The following is a 25,040-nucleotide window of genomic DNA, read 5'->3' on the forward strand; positions in this document are numbered from 1 at the left end:
ATATTGGACAAACGGGAGAACATAGATGGCATCTTATTTTTGTGTACTGGACATTTTAAAAATGTGTTCCACTTCCTTTCCTACCTGAAATATTTTTATGAAACTATGCATTGTCATCCATATATAAACTATGAAAGAGGGTCCTTTACACTTCTATGCGGACCAAATGTATTCATATGTAATATTCTTTGTAGCTTAATTATTAGCATTTTGCATAAGTGTTTCCACTTCATTACAGACTTTCTGATGCCTGTTTCATTCATTCATTATAATGATCATGGTATTTAGGTGACAGAAGGAGACATGTGGCCTGGTCAAAACACAGAGAGCTGCACTCTAAAAGATCTTTAAATATAGTAAACATACCTTGTGTGCCACAGACTGCTCCCAAACACGAGGGGACAAATAATACCTCTAAAACACTTAAGTTGGCTTTATTAAACGTTAGATCTTTAGCTGGGAAAACATTTTTAATTAATGATTTAATCACTGATTAATTAATTAATTTAATTAAGCAGAGTCGGGGGACGAGGGGAATGACCCGCCAATTTCCGGGGGCAAGGTCACTGAGGCAGTTAAACAACTCCTTGGTGGCAGGGCCCCTGGTGTTGATGAGGTCCGCCCCGAGTTCCTGAAGGCTCTGGACATTGTAGGGCTGTCCTGGTTGACACGCCTCTACAATGTTGCGTGGAGATCAGGGGCAGTACCCCTGGACTGGCAGACCGGGGTGGTGGTCCCCATCTTTAAGAAGGGAGACCGGAGGGTGTGTTCCAACTACAGGGGGATCACACTCCTCAGCCTCCCTGGGAAAGTCTATGCCAGGGTGCTGGAAAGGAGAGTTCGTCCGCTAGTCGAACCTCGGATACAGGAGGAACAATGCGGTTTTCATCCTGGTCGCGGAACACTGGACCACTGGACTTGAGGGTGCATGGGAGTTTGCCCAACCAGTCTACATGTGTTTTGTGGACTTGGAGAAGGCATTTGACTGTGTCCCTCGGGGTGTCCTGTGGGAGGTGTTGCGGGAGTATGGGGTGTCTGGCCCATTGCTACGGACCATTCGATCCCTGTACAACCGTTGCAAGAGTTTGGTTCGCATTGCCGGCAATAAGTCGGACTCGTTCCCGGTGGGTGATGGGCTCCGCCAGGGCTGCCCTTTGTCACTGGTTCTGTTCATAATTTTTATGGACAGGATTTCTAGGCGCAGCCAAGTGGCGGAGGGCCTTCACTTCGGTGGCCTCAGAATCTCATCTCTGCTTTTTGCGGATGATGTGGTTCTGTTGGCTTCATCAGGTGAAGGCCTCCAGCTCGCACTGGAACGGTTCGCAGCCGAGTGTGAAGCAGCGGGAATGAGGATCAGCACCTCCAAATCTGAGGCCATGGTTCTCAGCTGGAAAAGGGTGGAGTGCCCACTCCGGGTCGGGGATGAGTTCCTGCCCCAAGTGGAGGAGTTCAAGTATCTCGAGGTCTTGTTCGCGAGTGATGGGAGAAGGGAGCCGGAGATCGACAGACGGATTGGTGCAGCGGCTGCAGTGATGCGGACGCTGCACCGGTCCGTCGTGGCGAAGAGGGAGCTGAGTGTAAAAGCGAAGCTCTCAATTTACCGGTCGATCTACATCCCTACCCTCACCTATGGCCACGAGCTGTGGGTAGTGACCGAAAGAACGAGATCGCGGATACAAGTGGCGGAAATGAGCTTCCTCCGAAGGGTGGCTGGCCTCTCCCTTAGAGATAGGGTGAGAAGTTCGACCATCCGGGAGGGGCTCAGAGTAGAGCCGCTGCTCCTCCACATCGAAAGGAGCCAGTTGAGGTGGTTCGGGCATCTGACAAGGATGCCTCCTGGGCGCCTCCTGGGTGAGGTGTTCCAGGCATGTCCCACCGGGAGGAGGCCCCGGGGCAGACCCAGGACACGCTGGAGAGATTATATCTCTCGGCTGGCCTGGGAACGCCTTGGTATTCCCCCGGATAAGCTGGAGGAGGTGGCTGGGGAGAGGGAGGTCTGGACTTCTCTGCTTGGGCTGCTGCCCCCGCGACCCGGCCTCGGATAAAGCGGATGAAGATGGATGGATGGATGGATTTTTATTTTTATTTTTTTATTTAACCTTTATTTAACCAGGAATGTCCCATTGAGATTAAAAACCTCTTTTTCAAGGGAGTCCTGGCCAAGAGGCAGCACATTTCCAAACAAATACATACAAACAAACAAAGTTAAAAATTACACAAAACAATTACACATTATTGAGGCAGTCTGTAGGCCTTTGAGTTTAGTTTTAAAAACATTTAAAGACAACAGTTCAGTCAGTTTCCAGTCTTTCTGTAACACAGAGGTTCCCAAAGTGTGGGGCCCGCCCCCTAGGGGGGCGCAGAGCCATTGCAGGGGGGGCGCGGTATGAAAAGAAAAAAAAAAAAAAAGAGCGCTTGGACACTGTGGACAGGTTTTTGACGGGGCTCCCACACAAACGCAAAGCAGGAGATGAAGCATAGCTGAATATGTTTCCAAACCAACTTCCTTCCAAGCCAAAGACTAGAAAATATGGTGAAGCATATCTTCCCTTTGGCTTCACCTGCACAAGTGCCAAGGTAGGTCTCCCCTGCAAAATTAGTTTTCCTGCGTCGGGAGCACGCGCTGGGCTGTTCAAATCACGGACAAACAGTATCCCACATTCTTGATTTTTAGTTCACAAACACTTCTTGTAATCACCAACTACTCCTGACATTTTGGACATGTTAGCTCTTTATGCAGTAAAGTTACAGTGGGATACAAATAATATCAGGCTGATCCTGCCGTAATTTGTTCCCCCCGGTTCAAATCACGGACAAACAGTATCCCACAGCTGTTTTTGTTTTTGAAACCATTTTGTACAGAGGCATTTTTTGAAAAATGTATTGACAGCAATGTTGAATATTATTACACAGGAAAAAAAAACAACTACACGTAAAATAATCACACCGTGACGCCTCTGCCTTTCTAAATGCAGGGACAGTAACTGCGTGTGTATATGTAAGCGTGTAAAGCCTGAAGATAGTCAGATTAACAGTATTTTGTCTCTCTCTGCCATTCTGCAATTCATCTCATGTAAACAATAACGTGGCGCACAGCGTGACGTGAAAAGAGGCACATACCTTTGTCGTTGCATGACGAACTCTGTATTCCTCGTCCACACATAAACGCAAAAAAGGAGTTTTAAATAATCTCCGTTTTCGGTGAATCGCAACGCCGTTTACGTGTGGACCAAAAGCCCAAACGCATAGAAACAGCTGAGTTTTCAAAAATACCCATGTAGTTGTGGACGTAGCCTAAAAGAGTTAGTAGTGTATTTTATTACTACCTGTAATTTATTGCCGTTTACTTGTATTTGCTTAATTGTTTACTAAATGGTTGAGGTGTGAAATAAACCGCAATGGAGTTTGTAAACAAAATATGGGTGTGTGTGTTTGGAGGATGTGTTTGTGCGGGGGGGTTAGGTGGTGGGGGGGCGCGAACATTTTTCTTGTAAAAAAGGGGGGCCTTGCAAAAAAAGTTTGGGAACCACTGCTGTAACAGGTTCCACGAAAAAGGCGCAGAGTGGACAAAGGCTTTCTTACCCAACTCTGTGCGGACAAGGGGAACAGACAGCAGCAGCTGATCATTTGAACGCAAGGAGTAAGAACCACTATTTGTCCTTGTGACCAAAGTACAAATATAAGGAGGCAACAATCCAAGCATAGCTTTGTAAATAAAAGTGTACCAATGCCCCTGTCTTCTAATGGCCAAAGAAGGCCATTTTACTCTTAAGTACAAGTCACAATGATGGGTCAGATATCTACAGTTGGTGATAAACCTCAAGGAAGCATGATTCATCGTGTCCAACATTAGAAGATGGATTTAATCACTGAGCACAGCCTTGATTTTATGTTTCTAACTGAAAACTTGGTTGGACCAAAGTAACAGTGGAGCTGTTCTCATCGAGACGACCCCTCCTAACTACAGTTTTATCAGTGAGGCCAGGGTGAGCAGGAGAGGAGGAGGGGTTGCTTTCTTATTTAATGAATCATTTCAATGTAAGCAGCTATCTCCTGGAAGTTTTCAGTCTTTTGAATATGTAGCTTTACAGCTGAAGGCCCCATCCAAAGTTGTGTTTCTTAATGTTTACAGGCCTCCCAAATACTGCACAGACTTTTTTAATGACCTCAGTGAACTGCTGTCTGTGATCTGTGTTGATTTTGACTGTGTAATTATTGTTGGGGATTTTAACATCCATGTGGACAACCCTCAGGACAAAGGGACTAAAGACCTGAGTAACACTCTGGGCAACTTTGGGCTGACTCAGCATGTAACAGAGGCCACACATAATAGAGGACACACTCTTGACCTACTGATCTCCAAGGGCCTGAGCATTTCAAAGGTTACTGTGTCTGATGTGGGCCTGTCTGATCATTACTGTGTTTTCTTTGAAAGTAAAATTTCAGCCCACACAAATATAACAACAGCAGTGATCACAAAACGGTGTATAACTGAACACATTAGTGAGATCTTTAACCAGGTCTTCCCATTAACACCTGACCTGTCCAGAGGTTCAGTCAATGAGCTCGTCAATAGCTTCAATGCTAAAATGTTAAATGTAATGGACACTATTGCTCCCATTAAGGTGAAGGTTATCTCTGGAAGGAAAAAGTCTCCATGGAGAAACTCCACACTGGTGAAAAATGAAAAAAGAGAGTGTAGGAAAGCTGTGCGCAGACGGAGAAAAACAAACCTCCAGGTTCATTATGACATCTATAAAGAGAAACTTCACAATTATAATTTACAACTGAGGAGTGCAAGGAGGTCGTACTTCTCTGACATCATCACTAAAAACAGTCATAACGCTCGGGTCTTATTTTCTACAGTTGACAGGCTAACAAACCCTCCTGTGTCAGTGGCAGCTGAACTTCATTCGACCATGGCCTGCAATGACTTTGCCAAATTCTTCACAGACAAAATCCAAAAGATTAGACAAGCAATTGGTACATCAACAGCAGATCCAGGATATGTACTGTGTCCAACGAAAAACTGTTTAAACACCATCAAACAGTTTCACCCTATTAACAGCAAAGACCTGGAGGACATCTTAGGTCAACTGAACTCCTCCTCTTGCTGTTTAGATGTCCTGCCAACAAGTTTTTCAAAAAGGTCTCAAAGACTTTGGAGTCAGACCTGTTACAGATCGTCAACTTTTCTTTAATGTCAGGTGTGTTTCCAGAACCACTAAAAACTGCTGTAATTAAACCTATACTGAAAAAGGACAATCTTGATAAGACACAAATGAACAACTACAGGCCGATCTCAAATCTCCCATTTTTAAGTAAGATCATTGAAAAAGCAGTTTCTCAAGAGCTCAATTACTTCTTAAAACACAATAACTGCTATGATGCCTTCCAGTCTGGTTTTAGACAGAACCACAGCACTGAAACCGCTCTGACCAAAGTGTTTAATGACATATGTCTGAATACAGACAGTGGAAAAATGTCAGTCTTAGTTTTACTGGATCTCAGTGCAGCGTTTGATACAGTTGACCACAACATATTACTCAAACGACTGGAGAACTGGGCAGGTCTTTCAGGAACTGTACTAAACTGGTTCAAAACATACTTAGAAAACAGGAAATACTTTGTATCAATAGGTAACTTCACATCTGAGCAGACAAGTATCACATGTGGAGTTCCCCAAGGTTCCATCTTGGGACCCCTTCTGTTTAACATTTACATGCTCCCACTGGCACAGATTATAAAGAACAACAAAATAAACTATCATAGCTATGCAGATGACACACAAATATATATCACAATGTCACCAGGAGACCAAGGCCCTGTACAGGCTCTTGGTAAATGCATTGAGAAAATTAATGACTGGTTATGCCACAATTTTCTCCAGCTAAACAAAAACAAAACTGAAGTAATAGTCTTTGGTGCCAAAGAAAAACGATTACAGGTCACCAGAGAACTTCAATCTATACACCTAAAAACCACCAACCAGGCGAGAAATTTGGGTGTAGTGATGGATGCAGACCTAAACTTAGAAAAACACATTAAAACAATAACAAAATCAGCTTACTATCACCTCAAGAATATTTCAAGGATAAAAGATCTGATGTCTCAACAGGACCTGGAAAAACTAGTCCATGCATTCATCTTTAGTAGGCTTGATTACTGCAACAGCATCTTTACAGGTCTACCTAAAAATCAATCAGACAACTACAGCTCATTCAGAACTCTGCTGCTAGAGTCCTCACTAAGACCAAAAAAGTGGACCACATCAGTCCAGCTCTGAGGTCTTTACACTGGCTGCCTGTCCGTCAGAGGATAGACTTTAAAGTTCTGATGCTGGTCTATAAAGCTCTGAATGGTTTAGGGCCAAAATACATCAGTGACCTCCTGACCCAGTATGAACCTTCCAGATCCCTCAGGTCATCTGGATCCGGTCTTTTATCAATTCCCAGAGTCAGAACCAGACACGGAGAAGCTGCATTCAGCTTTTATGCTCCATATATCTGGAACAAACTCCCAGAAAGTCTCAGATCAGCTGAAACACTCAGTTTATTTAAATCCAGGTTGAAGACTCACTTATTCTCAGCTGCATTTGAATAAAGCACCAAATCCGCACTTAAGCTTAAATTTCAAAACCTACATTTTAACTACTGATTTTATCTACTGTTCTGATTTTTGATTTTATATACTGTTTTGTTTGTTTGTTTGTTTGTTTGTTTGTTTGTTTGTTTTAATCAATTTTAAATCATGCTTTTTATTTGTTTTTGTTTTTAATGTCTCTGTAAAGCACTTTGAATCACCTTGTTGTTGAATTGTGCTATATGAATAAACTTGCCTTGCCTTACCTTGCCTATTCAATTCCTGCTTATTCCCCCCTGTCCCATTTGGATCTTTAGCCATCAGAATTGTTGTTGTAAGGCCAAAAAAGATGCCCCAGACACCAAGAACCACCAACGCACCGACGTCTGAGGGCATCAGCCACTGGCAGGTCGTGTTGTGAGGGGAGATAGGCCTCCATACCTTGGAGAGCCTGAGATGTTCCCAGAGAGGTGGAGTCTAAGACCCGACCTGACATATAGAAACAGATGAACAGGCGCACACAGACACATACGTGCATTCCCACCCCCATATACAAATAAAGAAATACTCAGCCCTCACCCAACGTGGAGACAGACACAAATAGACACTGTACACACAATCACACTCCCCAAACATACTCTATATCCCAGGTCCAGGTACCCTCACCCCCAGAGGGGCAAACCGTACCTAGACCCAGGAGATACAACCCTTTTCCCTGGGGTGGAGGCAAGCAGTCCGCCCCCTTATCTGCAGTAGCAGGGAGGCCCCGCATCCCAGACCCCAATCTGACGGCCAACACAACCTCCCAGCCCCCCCGCCCCGACGGTTAACAGAGAACGGGGGTGAGTGAAGACCCCAAACTACCCCCAGGTTAGGCCCTCCAGGGAAAACGTCCCTAGGGAATCCTCAGCTGCCCTAAGCCAGTTTCTACCCCCATATCAACCACAATAGCGAAGGCAGGACCAAACCATGACCCACCACCCCTACTAGGTGATGAAGCCGATCAAAGGAGCCCAGAGGGATTGATCAAATGTGGTGGCAGAGGCTGTATCAAGACTAATGTGATCTATTAGATGGTTTTTATATTGGTTAGAATTAAGATTATTTTTATTTTTCCAGTTATTGAGGACCATTTTCTTGGCAATGCAAAAGGCCGTAAAAACAATGTGGGCTGTGTTTATTTCTGTAGTGACCACATCTAAGTTGCCCAGCAAACACACTAAAGGGGAGGCTGGAATATTAAATTTCAGACACTTTCATAAGTCTTCACATGTCCCGTGCCAAAACTTTTGAACTGGTGGACAGAACCAAAGAGCGTGGATGTATTGTTCGGTGTATTGCCTTGACAGTGTGACCAGTTGTTAGAAGACGCAAAGCCCATCCTGAACATCCAATGACCGGTATAGTGCACTCTAGGTAGTATTTCGTATTGTATTAATTGCAAATTGGGATTTCTGATCCATTTAAAGGTTTTTAAGCATATCTGAGACCAAAAGTTTTGGTCTAAGCTGATCGATAAATCCACTTCCCATTTTTCAATAGGAAGGGATATTGATTCATCTATTTTAGAAAGTGTTATGTATATTTTAGACAATAATTTGGGGAGTCTTAGAGTAAAAACTTTAACCACACTTTGTGGTCTTTGTAATTCAGCTTCACTAGGCTTAAATTTGTTTTTTACTATGGATTTAATTTGTTGATATTCCAAAAATCTTTTCTTGTTGATCCCATATTGTATAACTAGTGTGTAAAAAGAAATAACGTCTGTTCCTTCCAGTATATGTTCCAAGTATTTAATTCCTGTATAACTCCAATCTGGGAAGTTGATCATATTATTGTTTTGTATTATGTCCGGATTGTTCCAGATAGGTGTACGTTTGCAAGGGATTAATGAAGACAAGTTTCATTTTTAGAAACTCCCACCATGCTGTTAGAGAAGAGCTGATGTTGATGCTTTTAAAGCATTCATGTCGTTTGATGTTTGAGCTGATAAATGGTAGGTCTGAAATTTCTAGATTATTACATAGTGCCTGTTCTACATCTATCCAGGGTTTATCTAAGAAGGTGTGTTTTAACCATCTTGAGATGAATTGAAGCCTGTTGGCTAAAGAGTAGTGATTGAAGTTAGGCAGATCTAGTCCTACTTTATCCTTGGTCCTTTGTAATGTTTTTAAGCTGATACGCGGGGGTTTCTCTTTAATTTAGACATATACTAGTCTAGAAATCTGAACCAATCTTGTGATGGCTTACTCGAGATCATTGAAAATAAATAGCTTATTTTTGGCAAGATCATCATTTTTATAGCGGCGACCCTTCCCATGAGTGATATGGGTAGAGATTTCCATCTAGCCAGATTGCCTTCTACTGTCTTTAAAAGTGGGATGTGGTTTAATTTAGTTAATTCTGCAAGCTTAGGAGAGATATTGATACCTAAATATTTAATATTTCCAGATTGCAGTGGGGTAGATGAAGAATTATGGACAGAGCAATTAATTGGAAGAACTGTAGATTTTGACCAGTTAATTGAATAATCTGAGACTCTTGAGAAAGAGTTTATCAACGCAATTACCCCAGAGAGACTGGTTTTTGAGTTTTGGAGAAAAAGCAACACATCATCTGCATAAAGGCTAATTTTATGTTCTACATTCTTACATTTTATGCCCTTAATTGTTGTAGCCTGTCTAATTGCTGCTGCTAGTGGCTCAATAAAAATTGTAAACAATGAAGGGGAGAGTGGGCATCCCTGCCTTGTGCCCCTCTGGAGACAGAAGCTGGAGGTATTTGGTCATTTGTTCTGACACAAGCTGTTGGGGAATTATATAATAATTTTAACCACCTTATGAAAGAGTTTCCAAAACCAAATTTGTATAAGGTTGCAAATAGAAATTTCCAGTTAACTCTGTCAAAAGCCTTTTCTGCATCAAGAGACAATATTATGGTTTCAGTGTTTTTACTGCATGAGTAGTCTTTTAAATTAAATAATCTACGTGTATTTGTTGGTGAGTGCCTGCCTTTTATGAAACCAGTTTGGTCAGGATGAATTAAAAGGGGGGTTATTTTCTCTAATCTCATTGAGCGAGCTTTGCAGATTATTTTGAGGTCTATATTTATAAGGGATATTGCACGATAGCTTGAGGGAAATATAGGGTCTTTGCCTGGTTTTAGTAAGAGACTAATATTTGCAGTATTCATATTTGTTCGTAATCTGCCATTTTCCTTGATTTCCTGCAGCATTCTGTAAAAAATTGTTCCCAGGGTTGTCCAGAATTCCTGCTTATTAAGCAGAAAATGCCAAAGGTGTTTCCTGGTGGTCATCACTATTTTTTAAGTTTGGTTATTCATTTGTTATTAAATAGAAACAGGCAGTTTTGCATTTTGCAGCTCTGTTTCCTGCTTATTACACAGACTTTTTCACAAGTAATTGAGTGGTAGTAACTTAGAAATTGCCACATTATTACATATTTGTTTCTGCGTTGTTTCGCTAGTCCAGTAACATTAATTTTAGTTCAATATTTCTTAACTATAACCACTGTTGCAACCATGATATTACTTCGATGATAAGTGGTTATAACATTATAACCAAGATGTCATAGAAAGTGCAGGCATGTATACTAATCTGTGGCAATGAGTTAAATATTTTCAAATATTTCAATCAGGCAATCTAGATGGAGATTATCTCTGCATAAAAGCATTCATCAAAATGATTAAATAGCTCTCATATGGTCTTGCTTTGCAATGCACCAAAGTTAAAATGAAATATCACCACACCTGTAATGTTGCTGATGTCTCCCTCTGCACATCTTATACAGTCATAGCAGCAAACAGGCCTTCCTTTCTGGAGAACCTTGCGTGTTCCTGGGGGACATTTCTCACTGCAAACTGACACAGGCACCTGCATGATCAAGAACATTTAACTGTGAGTAGACATTGACAAAAACAATGTCTCTATGATGTTCTCTGTCAAAAAAAAAACTCTTAACATTGAAGCATCAAAACCAAAATAAACAAATTAAGTACCTATGTTTAAAATGAAAAAAATAGACCAAAAGCATAAAAACACTGAAATTGTATGATAGCTTACCTGCTTTGAGTTTCTTGCCCAAATTAAAGACTTGTTTTGCAGATTTAGCTGTTTTTCTGGAACTAATGATGGATCATAAAGACCAACTGTGACAAACTCCATAATGCCATTTTCTCGTGGCTGCCAGTTTATAATTTCATACTTTGCTGCTGGATCTCCATTCTCATTAAAGTAAACCTCATCTCCTTCCTTTGTTGTGAAATGGATCTTTCGTATGTGTTGCAGAACCTAAGAAATATGTTATGACTAAATTCATTGCATGGCAAAGATTTTGCACACCTACTGACTGAAGAATACAAAAGAACTGGAAAATGAAGTTTTTGTAAATATTTTTAACTAAAAGATCTTTTCAATAATGTATCTTAATGTGAACACTGTGATGTAAATTAGTAAAAAAGCTCACCATGAATGGATCTAGCTGCACATTTCTGTTACATGTTTTATTACACCTGAGGATGTTGTGAAGTGCATGGGCCACTGCATACACTCCTTTGTAGACATTGTTAAAGAGTGGCATGAGAGACATGTCAATGAAGCTATTTTGAACTCTAGTCACATCTTCGTGTCCAGTACACTCTCTCTGAATGTCTGATGATGGCGTTGACTGCGTAAATTTACAGTTAAATAATGTCTCCCAGAACTCAATAAACAGTTCATTATTTGATGAATTCAGTGGCTTCTCATTCAGTATAAACTCTCTCAGGCCAGTGACATGTGCTTTGGGAATGGAAAGACCAATGGAACCATCCAGTATGTGATGTATATCCATTTCTGCAGTTTGTGAATCAAATATCCAAGTCTCACTGCCTACCCACTGATAACCAGACAAGTTATGGTATGAAAACTCATGTATCAGCACATGAAAATCTGCACGGGCAAGGAATGTAACAATAACTCTGGAGGTTGAAGCCTTTATAATGTCAATTATCCTTTGTATTTTGGCAGATGGATCTGTTCTAAAGAAAGGTACCGAATACTCCAGACAGATGCCCAGTTGCTGTGCAGTTTCAGTGAATGTGGCCATGCCTTTATTTCCATAATCATCATTGGATCTGATAGCTCCAACCCAAGTCCATCCAAAATGCTTGACCAAATGTGCCAGGGCTCTGCTCTGGTAGTAGTCACTGGGTATTGTTCTGAGGAAGGATGGGTACTTAGTTTTGTCACTGAGACAAGCACATGTGGCAAAGTAGCTGATCTAGAATTAAAAATGAAAACCTTATATATGAAAAAGACAGACGATGAGGAAAGATGAAACCATTAAAAATAAAATATTCAAATATTTTATTTTAAAACATTTGAATATTTTATTTATATTTGAATATTTCATTTTAAAATAAAATATTCAAATATTTTATTTTTAGCATCTGTGAAGCATGGATACAAACATAGCAATTCTACTTAGTACTGGTACATAAAATGTACCAGGCAAAGCTTTGATCTAAGAAAATAAAATATTTTTTAAAAGTATTCAAAGATTTAAAAAAAAAAGATTAGATATATAAAATACCCACCACTGGTATAAAAAAAGGTCCGGTGACAGTAGAAACTGCTATGCTTTTAGAAGAAGAGGTCGCTCCTATAATGGCCTGCACATGTGCAGGTCTGGTACATGGTGCCTTTGACGGTACAGACACAATTTCATTACCATTAGCTAAAGCCAGTGTAGCTCCAATGCTTCTGGCATCAGATCCACAAATGTCATAGATTTTATAGCCCACAGAGATTCCTGGTAGTAGGTCTGTACTGTTATTAATTTCCTCAATGGCAAAAAGCATAGCCTGGGCAAACTGCAAATCTCTGAAATTTAAACTTAATTGAGACAATTATGAATAATTTGCATTGCATTGTGTTCCTTAAAACAGACACAAATATTTATGGATAAATGTTTAAATAGAAACAAAAGCATTTCTCATGAAAACATTTATGATAAGATATCCTTTATTAGTCCTAGACGTGGGAAATTTGTTTTGTTACAACAGAAAGTGGACAGCGCAAAGTTATGTAGAAATATTAGAAAAACACTGACGAAAGGAATTTAAACAACTGAGAAAATCAAAATATATTTTACTCTTCTTTTGATTCCAAACAGATTCCCTAGATGTAAATGGATTTGTAGTGTGTCATTTACCTGGTACATTGTAGTGGCAGAGGTTTGTTCATGTAGGAATCTTTTCTGTCTTTCCAGCCTGTGTGAAAAGAGAACACCCCACCCAGTATAATATCTCCATCTTTAAATAGCAGCAGGTTCTCAGGATCTCCTCTACGCCTGCACACTGACTCCTCAGCATAAGAGGCAGATGCCACTAACAGCAGTTGCAGAAGTGCCCATCCTTTTTCTGGCCATCTTTGTGTTGATGTCATTTCTTAAGCTAAAACCTTAGTGGCATTAAAGTACTGCAATGACGATGACGTACTCATACTGGTATTTATACCTTTTGGTGCGGCATAAATAAAAATCGAATAGAGAGAGTTTATTCCCAGTAGATGTACAGATTCAACAAAATGAGGGAGATACTCAAATTTGCCATTTAATGTGGGTTCATATATGTAAAATAAGGATATACACAGGTTCATTTAAATATGAATTAACAATGCAAAGCACAATTCATTACAAATGAATATGTAGAAAAAATATTTTTCCAATACAGTACTTTTATAGAGTACTTTTTTACAGCACTCTTAGAGTTTTATGCAACAAGTTACAGTCATCCATTCACTGACACTTTCACATCTGTGACACATAGACGTGATATTAAGATATGTCATCAGTCTGATACTAATTCAGTCTTATGTTTACATGACATGCTAAGGAAAATTTACACCATTGAACCCTACTCTAAGAAAGTGTCATGGATTTAACAATGTTTTTGAAGTGTGGTTTAAGAAATAAGAGTTTAAAGATTTTACAGCATGTGTGGCACCATCTTGAATCAGTACAGAACCTGATGTCACTTGGCTGGTTGTTTGGTGCTACACCTTTTGCTCGTTCACTGAAATGGGGTAATCCACCTGTGGGCCCTAATGCTTGGGTTTGTAGATCACTTTGTAAATGACAGTTGTGTGGATAAGTACTTGCTTGAGTCAGTTCCATCAGTGGTTCAACAGACCCACAAGTTGAAACTGACACTGTCCCCTCTGTGTTTGCCGTTGAGTCATGTCATGTAGGACATGCAGATGTCCTTAACATTCAGTGAGTAACCAAGCACTTCCAACCAGTTTACACCAGTGTGGGGGTCAGTACTCAAGAACAGTAATGTATTGCGCATTATGTGTTACATTTAAGTAAAACAGTATGTTACACACTCCTAGGCTAAAGTTATTTGTTATATTACTCAATACTTTCTGGTTACTCTCTAAAATGACCAGTTATGCTTTTGGATGAGTAGCATTTTATCGCATAAAATATTGCTGATTGCATCCTATGGACATCTGTTCTGACAGCTTGGTCTGTATACTGATCTAGTGAGGAAAAATCTAATCTGGCTTTAGCCTGTTGGTCCGGTGAACCACTGGTTCAACTTGGGAGACAGATTCCGTTCAGCATCAGCAACAATGTACCAGATGTGAGATGAAGAGCTAACACAGCACAAAGGCAACAGTATATGATCAGCAGTTTAGAGGTATTTTAGATTTTCAACACCAACAGTGTTGTTGTTTTTTATTCACTGTAAAAAAATTTTACACTAAGAACTCATGTTCTAAAGTACCATATATTATATTTTGTTGTAATTCTATACCAAAGAAGAGCTTGACTGTTATTGCTGTTACCAATATGTTAAGAGAAAAAAGAAAAACTTTCCTGATTTCATTTTCTATGTATCTGTGTATAGCTGCTCTTTGAGCGGACTATAAATCCTTCTCTCAAAAATCAACAGTGCAATTTATAATCCGGTGCGCATTATGTATGAATTCTGGTTGTGCTTACTGACCTTGCACTGATTTTATGTGGTACACGGCGCTAAAAAATCTGTCAAAAATGTTTAAGTATGACTTTGATAAGTTACAAAGGCGCACCGGTTGATGGATTGTCGGAGCATTACGGCTACTGTAGTCAGGAACATCGCGGAGTAATCCGGGTCCAAACATCGCTTCATGTCCCAAAGTCAAATGAACAATGCGGCATCACTGAGAGTTAAAAACTGTCTAAATTCTTTCATCTTTAATAAAATGATCCGTGTTGCTGTTTTACCAGGTGTAACAATTAATTTTAACATCCAGGCATCCATGAAAACAGAATTTATTAAATTTAACAGAGTTAGAAGTTAGAAGGAAGTTAGCTCGCTAGTTTCCATCTAAACATGATATTCCATGGTCTGAGATTTGTGAAAAAATTAAAATGTACAGCTCTGCTATCACTTCCAACATAAATGTACAGAAAACTAAACAGCAGTGACGTTTGTAGGGTTAATGAAGTTGGACTAGCTGGTTTATAATGATGTGCTACATGATCGCTAGTGACACAGTTATGTTAGCATAACATTAGAACAGTGAAGCTGGAGGATGAATGCTAACTGTTTTCCACTCGATAAAAGTTAACATGAAGGTTCCTGATGGTTAGGGACAAATGCAATCGCATGGCAGGATGCTGTAAACAGACCAAACTTCTGTCACAAGAACAACTCAGATAACCCATCGACAATACGAGGCTAGTCATTAATATACTGTAACAACATGGGAATAGAGCAGCTGCGAGAGAATTCAACATTAATGAGTCAATGGTACGGAAGTGGAGGAAGCAAGAAGAATGACTTGAGTAAAGTTTGACTTATCTGACTGTTTTTTTGTTTTTTGTTTTTTTGTCTGTCCCGTTTGGATCTGTAGCCATCAGAATTGTTGTCTGAAGGCCAAGAAAGATGCCAAGCGGATTTACTTTACCAATTGGATCATCATGGCCTTGCCATATTGGTCCATTTGTTTGACCTTTATTATAATTATGCATTTATTAGGGCCCGAGCACCGAGAGTGCGAAGGCCCTATTGTATCTGCTCTGTTTATTATTATTATTATTATTATTATTATTATTATTATTATTATTATTATTTTTCATTGAAATGAATTGCCTTTTTGAGGGCTTTAACATGCTCAAAAACTCATGAAATTTTGCACACGCATCAGGTCTGGTGAAAAATTTCGTATTTTAATGGTTTTACATATGAGCATTGGAAAATTGCTCTAGAGCGCCACCTATGCCTTATAAAATGCAGCCCTACGACCACATGGTTTGAGCTACATGTATGAAATCTGGTACACATATGTATCATGCCAAGACGAACAAAAAAGTCAATGGGCCCATTGACGCAAACCCAACAGGAAGTCCGCCATTTTGGATTGAAGGTCACATTTTGGCTCTGATTTTACCATTTCCATGCCTTGTACTTTCGCGAACTCCTCCTTGGGATTTGGTCATACAAACTTCATATTTGGACAGTGCGAACTACACACCTGGGCCATGTTAAATTGCGGACCTTTGAGTTTTCGTGATACGGTGAGGACGTGGCGCCACGGCGAATTTCGATGACTCGCCATGAAAATCTTATTGCCTCTCATTCCCTCATACATTGTCCGCCGTGCACCAAAGAGCACACATATGATAAGGCTCCAGCCCTGAACATATTTCAACTGCCATATTTGACATCAGGGACAGCACCACCTAGTGGGAACAGGAAGTGTCATGTTTTACACTTTGGAGTACAGTATTGTGATGGGTGACATCTGCAGCCTCAAATTTCTCCAGGAAAGCCTTAAGGAGTTGGTCTTGGGTTACAGTGAAAACTGTGAGTTTTCGCGAAAGGGTGTGACCCCAGCAGCATGGCGAACTTTGATGTCTCGCCATGAAGAAACAAGTTAGTATAACTCAATGAAATCCAGTCTGATCAGAACCAGACTTTACAGGCATGATGTCAGACTCGCCCTGAACAGATTGATGTGCCCATTGTCAGGAATATGCAGAGCGCCACCTAGTGGCAACAGGAAATGTCATGGCTTTCATTTTGTTGTACTGATTTTCACAGGTTTATCGTGGCCACCTCAAAAGCGGTGAATATCACCATCAGTCCCTCACGATGCTTCAGTGAGAAAATTGTGACTTTAAACTGAACAGGCGCACCCTGTTGGCAATGTGGTTCACCATGAAAGATGAAGTGGCTTTTGAGGGGCTTGGAAAGTTTAAAAGTCTTGAAATTTGGCGCACACCTCCAATGTGATGAGCGCTTTCTTGTTATTTTACCATTTTCATTGAATAGCGCAAAATGGCTCCACAGCGCCCCCTACAAAATTTCAAAACTACAGCCCCTGCTCTGTGTTTCGTCTATGAGCCTGAAATCTGGTAAGCTTATAGGAGATATCAAGATGTACAAAAAGTCTCTTGGAGCAATATCCCAAATCCAACAGGAAGTCAGCCATTTTAAAATTAATGTGTCATTTTGGCCACATTTTCCCTCTTTTCAGGCCTCGTGCTTTGACGAACTCCTCCAAGGGATTTCATCATATTGAACCAATCTCCAGTGTGTGGAATCTAAAGACCTTTGTGATGTTAAATTGCGAAGCTTTTACGTTCAGGGAAGCGGGGTGGTCATGGCGGCACGTGGAGTTTCAATCACTCGCCAAAAAGCAGTAATCTGCTGTCACTCAAAAACACAATGTCCAATCTCTCCCAAACGTCACAGGCGTGGTGAGACTCGACCTCGGAAATGTTTGTTATGCCATTTGTCAGTAATGGTTAGAGCGCCACCTGGTGGGACGACTATAATCATGATTAAATGAGATGAAATGTTAGCTGGTGGTAAAATGCATGAATTCCATCAATGTGACATCAGATCGGACGCACTGGTTTTAGGTGTAAGGCATGGCTCGACGCGCCGGGGGTGCGAGGGCCCTCATAACGCTGCTTGCAGCTTTAATTTGATTAGATTTTTTGGTTGTTACAGACGGGACAGACATGACTGGGGGATAGGACAGGGAGAAAAGATGAAAGAAAGAGAGGAAGAGAAAGAAAATAGAGGAGAGAAGAGATGGCGAGAAAGGGGGGAAGAGAGAAAAAAAAGGAAAAAAAAAGAAAGAAAAACAAACAAAACACCTGGACAACCTGTATGGGGATAAGAAAAAACAGACGTGAAAACAAACAAAAAAGAGCAACATAATAAATACAACACCATCACAATAAACTAGCTAACAGTAGAAAACAGCAGATACTAAATATTACGTTATTGTGCAGTACGCAAGATCGACAGCGCACAATGTGCTTTGAGGTAGCAGCCAAGAAAGGTGTAGCTTGTGTTTGTGAAAACCCATGTGTACACCTGTGTGCACACCTGTGCAGATCGGCACGCTTGTATTCAAAAGGTTTCTCCATGTAATGATCTGCTAGGGAGTGTGGGGAGCCATAGCCCCGTCCCCCAGGGCATGAAACAGGTATGGAGGAGATCCAGGCCCCAGACATCCAGAGGCCCCAGAATACGAGAACCCAAGGAGGACCACCGGGGGGCAACCGTGCCACCCTCCTGGGAAGAGCTGAGGAGAGCCCCAAACGAGAGGTCACCCAGCAGCCACGGAGCAGAGGCGCTCATGCACCCCACCCCCCGGAAGGGGCCCAGCCTGGCCACAGGTGCCAGGCCCCGCCAATCGGCCACCAGGAGTGAGTCGGTACATACATGAGTGCCCAGCCCCAGACACCAAGAACCACCAACACACCAACATCTGAGGGCATCAGCCACTGGCAGGGAGTGTGGTGAGGGGAGATAGGCCTCCATACCTTGGAGAGCCTGAGATGTTCCCAGAGAGGTGAAGTGTAAGACCCAAGCTGACATATAGACACAGACGAACAGGCGCACGGAGACACAAACGTGCATTCCCACCCCCATATACACAAACAAATACGCAGTGTAGCTGCCCACTTGGAATTACCACTCATAACGCAGAGAGCTTCGACTGATGCAACTTTATTCTCTCCTCTTTAAACCACTGACAATATGGCACCGTGAAAACTATAAAGATGCACAAACAAATGCCATTATAACATTTAACCCTCTGGGGTCGCCGGATGCGCCGGCGCGTCAAAATCCCATGACCAATTTAAGACGACACAGCTACAAGATGCAACGAGTCAGAGTCTCCATTTCAGCTTGGGTCGAAAGTGCGGACTTCATACTATATACCAGTTTTTGAATTGTGTCGATAGGCCACGTAAAACCAGAGTTATGATAAAAAATACACACGATGATTTTTTCTGAACAAAACAGTGGCGTTTACAGCGGGAAGAACGGTAAAAACAGCTTTTTCTACAGACAGCGCTAGCAAACACTCTCCGCTTGCGAGTGAAAAAAGAAAAAGAAAAAACACCCCTTCCCTATTGGTGTTAGAGTTTACACCATGTCAGCCAATCAAAAAAATGACATGGCAACATGTGACATTTGGTTGTTTAGGGAGAAGGGGAAGTTTTTACGAGGGACACCCGCGACAGAAAGTGGGCGAGCGAAAGAAAGAGAGAGAGCAAGTTTTCATATGTGAGACATTAGTGACGTTTAGCATGTTTGGAGGCTGTAGTTAGTTTGTTGTGTAGTTATTGTTTTTTATTGTGTGTCAGTTATACTGCTGAATTTCATATTTTCTCCAAAAAAAGCCGTCAAAGGCAGATTCCAGTGTAAACGCTGTCCCCACATGGGAAACTGGACTGATGCATCTCCTGCACTCAGACCTGCAGGGTTTAGGCCTGTGGTGTTCTCCTCTGTCTTATACTGAACACAAACTACATTTTTTGGACTGGCACAAATAATTTGTGTGCCTACTTATTTGATGCAGAACACCTGATTGTTCTGTAAATAGATTTAAATGGTTATATAAAAAACGCCTGAGGCCTTGGCTGCATTTTTAGGTAAATAGTACCATATGACTTTGTTGTTTGCAAAACTTGTGCATAATTTTTAGAAATGTACAATTTCTATTTGCATTTCAAGTTATGAAAATGATTCGTTAAACATATTTCAGATATTTGAGGTTGTGCTGAAAATAATGATACCAAACAAGGCAAGAAAAACATATTTTAAAGGTGAAATATAGCGGTAAAATCAAAAGTAGTCAAAAACGGCCAATTATACCCTGGACCCCAGAGGGTTAAGTAGAAAGTGCAGAAATGTTCACATTTTACTGTATAGAAAATTATTTTGATGAACTCAAATCGTGACATTGACATAAATCAATAGCTTTTAAACAATTTATGTTACAGCATTTATTAAAATGAATTAATGACAACCTTTCTGTCTCTTAAATACATAAACAATTATTTGCAATCATTAAACCAACCTCTTTCTGCTTCCAAGGGTGCTAATCATGCTGACCCTGCTAGCAACCTCCTCCATGCGCATCTTTTAGCCAGTCTTTCCACACCACAAACAAATGACATGCATATACAAAAAAAAAACCCAAAAACGAATTCAACCACATTGTGTAAACTTTCCAAGCTATAGCATGTGACAGGTAAATAAAATACATAGTTTTGCATGAGTATTTTCAAAAAATAAAGGTTTTTACTCACTCTGAAGCAACGTGTTTGTGTTGTTTCACTGAGAACAGAACAGGAAGTCTGACACAATAAAAGAGGAAGTGCCAAGGTACGCTTCAAAATAAAAGTCCAAGTAAAGTGGCTTTATCGGCATTTACACTCGGCACTCACCCGACGTGGAGACAGACACAAATAGACACTGTACACACAATCACACTCCCCAAACATACTCTATATCCCAGGTCCGGGTACCCCTGCCCCCAGAGGGGCAAACCGTACCCCGTCCCAGGAGATGTAACCCTTCTCTCTGGGGTGGAGAAAAGCAGACCGCCTCCTTATCTGCAGTAGCAGGGAGGCCCAGCATCCCAGACCCCAATCCGACGGCCAGCACCTCCTCCCAGCCCCCCAGCCCCGACGGTTAACAGAACGGGGGTGAGTGAAGACCCCAAACCTTCCTCCGCCCGCTCATATGTAGTGTTGCTGTGTGCTGCTCTAAAGTGCATTTAAAACACAGGAGGGCATGGTGCTTCTTGCCAGAGAGCAGCACGGCTCCTCCTGAAAACCCTCAGTGTCTACATGCATTTAAAATTGAGGATAGGGCACCAGCGCCAGAAGTGGGTTTGAATACACAGACCATCCTCTGGACGCTGTATAACGTGCCCACCCCCAAGGCTCTATATGTATGTGTTATGAGAGTATGAGTAATGTGGATGTCTAGGTTGCGGAATAAAATTGAGGCACAGGCGGCCAGAAGGGAACAGAGGGGGAGTGCCTTCCCTGCACCCTGGTGACACACCTGCACCCCAAGCCCTGCGTGTGTGTGGGTGTGGTGGAGCAGGAAGAGGGAGGCAGCTGAGGATGAGGAGGGAAGAAAGGGAGGGGCAAGTGGCCCCTCCCTGGGCCAGCTCCCTTGCTGACCCCAGTAGGCACCCCCACACTCTGGAACCCACCAGGGCAAAGGGGCCCAGGCCCATCTGGAACGGGGCCCACAGCAGCAGCACCACCCTGCCCCACAGAGTCCGGGGCAGCCCACCCGACCCCACAACAGAGAAAACTGCAACCACCCCATCATCCAGTCTTCTCCTAGACTACACAAGACAATAGACACCCAGGTTGAGTCATTCTCCACCTCTCCAATATCTCTCCCCCACTTGCAGAGTGAGCTCCTGTAGAGAGGAGACCTCCTGCAAAGATGTAACAGCCTCCCCACCAGTTAGAGAGCCCTGCAGTTGGGCCGATGCACCAGAGGTCCCCCGCACCGGGGCTGAGCCCCCATGCACCCACCCGCCCACCACCCCGGCGACAGAACAACCAGGACCCAAGGCCCCAAGGCCCAGCCAGAGCCCCAGCCCGGGGGCGGAGCACACCCAGACCCCCAAGCCTCCACACCCGTCCCGGACCCACCCTGGGGCAGCCAGGCTACCAGGCCAGTAACCAGCGTCCGCCAGCACAAACCCTCCCCCATCTCCGCTGTACGCAGCCACAAGGAAAACACTGTCTAAGAGCCACCAGAGCCCCTAACCAGGTCATGACCACAACCTCCGCATTAGGTCCTCCAGGGAAAACGTCCCTAGGGAATCCCCAGACGCCCTAAGGCCGTCCCTATCCCCATATCAACCACAATAGCGAAGGCAGGACCAAACTATGAACCCCCACCCCGACTAGGTGATGAAGCCGATCAAAGGAGCCCAGAGGGATTGCTCAAATGTGATAGCAGAGGCTGTATCAAGACTAATGTGATCTATTAGATGGTTTTTATATCGGTTAGAATTAAGATTATTTTTATTTTTCCAGTTAATGAGGACCATTTTCTTGGCAATGCATAGGGCTGTAAAAACAATATGCGCTGTTTATTTCTGTAGTGACCTCATCCAAGTTGCCCAGCAAGCACACTAAAGGGGAGGCTGGAATGTTACATTTAAGACACTTTGATAAGTCTTCACATATCTCATGCCAAAACTTCTGAACTGGTGGACAGAACCAAAGAGCATGGATATAATTGTCCGGTGTATTTGCTTGACAGCGCGAGCAGTTGTTAGAAGACGTATAGCCCATCTTGAACATCCTATGACCAGTACAGTGCACTCTATGTAATATTTTGTATTGTATTAAGTGCAAATTGGGATTTGCACTTAATTGGGATTTCTGATCCATTGGAAGGTTTTTAAGCATATCTGAGACCAAAGGTTTTGGTCTAAGCTGATCAATAAATCCACTTCCCATTTTGCAATACGAAGGGATATTGATTCATCTATTTTAGAAAGTGTTCTGTATATTGTGTATATTGTGTAACTAGTCTGTCAAATGGAATAAATTCTGTTCCTTCTAATATTTGTTCCAAGTATTTAATTACTTTACAACTCCAATCTTGAAAGTTGATCATATTATTGTTTTGTAGTATGTCCGGATTGTTCCAGATAGGTGTACGTTTGCAAGGGATTAATGAAGACTCTGTTATTTTTAGAAACTCCCACCATGCTGTTAGAGAAGAGCTGATGTTGATGCTTTTAAAGCATTCATGTCGTTTGATGTTTGAGCTGAAAAACGGTAGGTCTGAAATTTCTAGATTATTACATAGTGCCTGTTCTACATCTATCCAGGGTTCATTTAAGAAGGTGTGTTTTAACCATCTTGAGATGAACTGAAGCCTGTTGGCTAAAAAGTAGTGATTAAAGTTAGGCAGATCTAGTCTTACTTTATCCTTGGTGCTTTGTAATGTTTTTAAGCTGATACGCGGGGGTTTCTCTTTAATTTAGACATATACTAGTCTAGAGATCTGAACCAATCTTGTGATAGCTTACTTGGGATCATTGAAAATAAATAGCTTATTTTTGGCAAATCCATCATTTTTATAGCGACGACCCTTCCCATGAGTGATATGGGTAGAGATTTCCATCTAGCCAGATCGCCTTCTATTGTCTTTAAAAGTGGAATGTGGTTTAATTTAGTTAATTCTGCAAATTTAGGAGAGATATTGATACCTAAATATTTAATATTTCCAGATTGCAGTTGGGTAGATGAAGCATTATGGAAGGAGCAATTAATTGGAAGAACTGTAGATTTTGACCAGTTAATCGAATAATCTGAGACTCTTGAGGAAGAGTTTATCAATGCAATTACCCCAGAGAGACTGGTTTTTGAGTTTTGGAGAAAAAGCAACACATCATCTGCATAAAGGCTAATTTTATGTTCTACATTCTTACATTTTATGCCCTTAATTGTTGTAGCCTATCTAATTGCTGCTGCTAGTGGCTCAATAAAAATTGCAAACAGTGAAGGGGAGAGTGGGCATCCCTGCCTTGTGCCCCTTAGGAGACAGAAGTTGGAGGTATTTGGTCATTTGTTCTGACACAAGCTGTTGGGGAATTATATAATAATTTTAACCAGCTTACAAAAGAGTTTCCAAAACCAAATTTGGAAAAACGCCTTTCCTGCATCAAGAGACAATATTATGGTTTCAGTATTTTTACTGCACGAGTAGTCTATTAAATTAAGTAGTCTACATGTATTTGTTGATGAGTGCCTACCTTTTATGAAACCAGTTTGGTCAGGATGAATTAAAAGGGGGGTTATTTTCTCTAATCTCTTTGAGAGAGCTTTGCAGATTATTTTAAGGTCTACATTAATAAGGGATATTGGACGATAGCTTGAAGCAAATACAGGGTCTTTTGCCTGGTTTTAATAAGAAACTAATATTTGCAGAGTTCATATTTGGTGGTAGTCTGCAATTTTCTTTGATTTCCTGCAACATTCTGTGAAAAATTGGTGCCAGAATCGTCCAGAATTCTTTGTAAAATTCTGCTGGAAAGCTGTCTGGACCTGGAGCCTTATTATTGGGCATACTTATCAGGGCTTCCTGGAGTTCACCTGGCGTCAGTGGCGAATCCAGTGCCATTGCTTGGGTATCTAATAATTTTGGAAGAGTTACGTTGTCGAGAAATTGATCAATTTCGTTTTTAGATGGGTTTATTTGTGGTGTATATAAAGTTTCATAGAAATCCCTAAAAATTTTGTTTATTTTTTTAAGGTCATATATTGTGTTCCCAGATAAATCTTTAACACCACATATGGTTGTTTTTTAACTGGTTAACTAGAAATTGTCCGGATTTGTTACCGTGTTCAAAATTTGGGAGGCGAAGTCTTTGTACTAAGAATTGTGTCTTTTTATTAATAATTTCATTTAATTCTAGTTTTGCTTTGCGTATTTGTTCAATATTTCTTGATCTTGGTGGGACACATAGGCTTTTTGTAAGGATTTGATGTTTTTTTCTAATTCCTGAATATTTTTGTTTTCTTCTTTCTTCTTATGTGATGAGACAGAAAATATTTTACCTCTCATCACAGCTTTCCCTGCTTCCCAGAGGACAGATACTGATGTTCCAGTAATGTCATTATAGCCTAAATATAGAGTCCATTCATCCAAGTACTGACTGTTTTGTTTCGCTTAATGCGGTGCGCCTTACGTATGAAAACAGACCCGCTCATCGACAGTGCGCCTTACGGACCGAAAAATACGGTACATGGACAACGCAATGCAACGATTGTCATCTTTTAGAATGTGCTGCACACTAAATTTCAACTATGGTTATACATAGAGTCTTCTTGAAAATGAGAACAAACAAGATAGAGAATAATAGATACTCTCACTGTTTTTATCTGCATTTGCATGTTATTCAAATGAAAACCTTCCCGAGTTTCACAGAACAAAATAAATGCATGTCATGATGAATGTGTGAATGGCTCAATAACCTTTAGCTATCAGTCACTTGGTATGTTTTTTTTGTTGTTTTTGTTGTTTAAGTAAGTTGCAAAGCAAGTAATGAAGACACATCAAAAAGGAGAAGTAGTTTCTATAAAGACAGTATCAGTTGGAGTGTA

At 41.4% G+C, this 25,040-nt stretch overlaps 1 protein-coding gene across 1 annotated transcript in view; it reads right to left on the reverse strand.

Moving 5' to 3' along the window:
* The window catches only part of LOC116330048 (extracellular calcium-sensing receptor-like), a 35,563-nt gene that overhangs the window by 4,514 nt on the left and 6,009 nt on the right, over positions 1-25,040 (reverse strand). The window contains exons 2-6 of the mRNA XM_039622369.1: positions 12,795-12,852; positions 12,178-12,475; positions 11,067-11,861; positions 10,664-10,891; positions 10,351-10,474 (exon numbers count right to left, since the gene is read on the reverse strand). Coding sequence (XP_039478303.1) covers positions 10,351-10,474; positions 10,664-10,891; positions 11,067-11,861; positions 12,178-12,475; positions 12,795-12,826 — 1,477 coding nt within the window. The 5' untranslated portion in view covers positions 12,827-12,852. The remainder of the gene's footprint in view (positions 1-10,350; positions 10,475-10,663; positions 10,892-11,066; positions 11,862-12,177; positions 12,476-12,794; positions 12,853-25,040) is intronic.

Source organism: Oreochromis aureus, linkage group 14, assembly GCF_013358895.1.
Source record: "Oreochromis aureus strain Israel breed Guangdong linkage group 14, ZZ_aureus, whole genome shotgun sequence".
Taxonomy (NCBI): domain Eukaryota; kingdom Metazoa; phylum Chordata; class Actinopteri; order Cichliformes; family Cichlidae; genus Oreochromis; species Oreochromis aureus.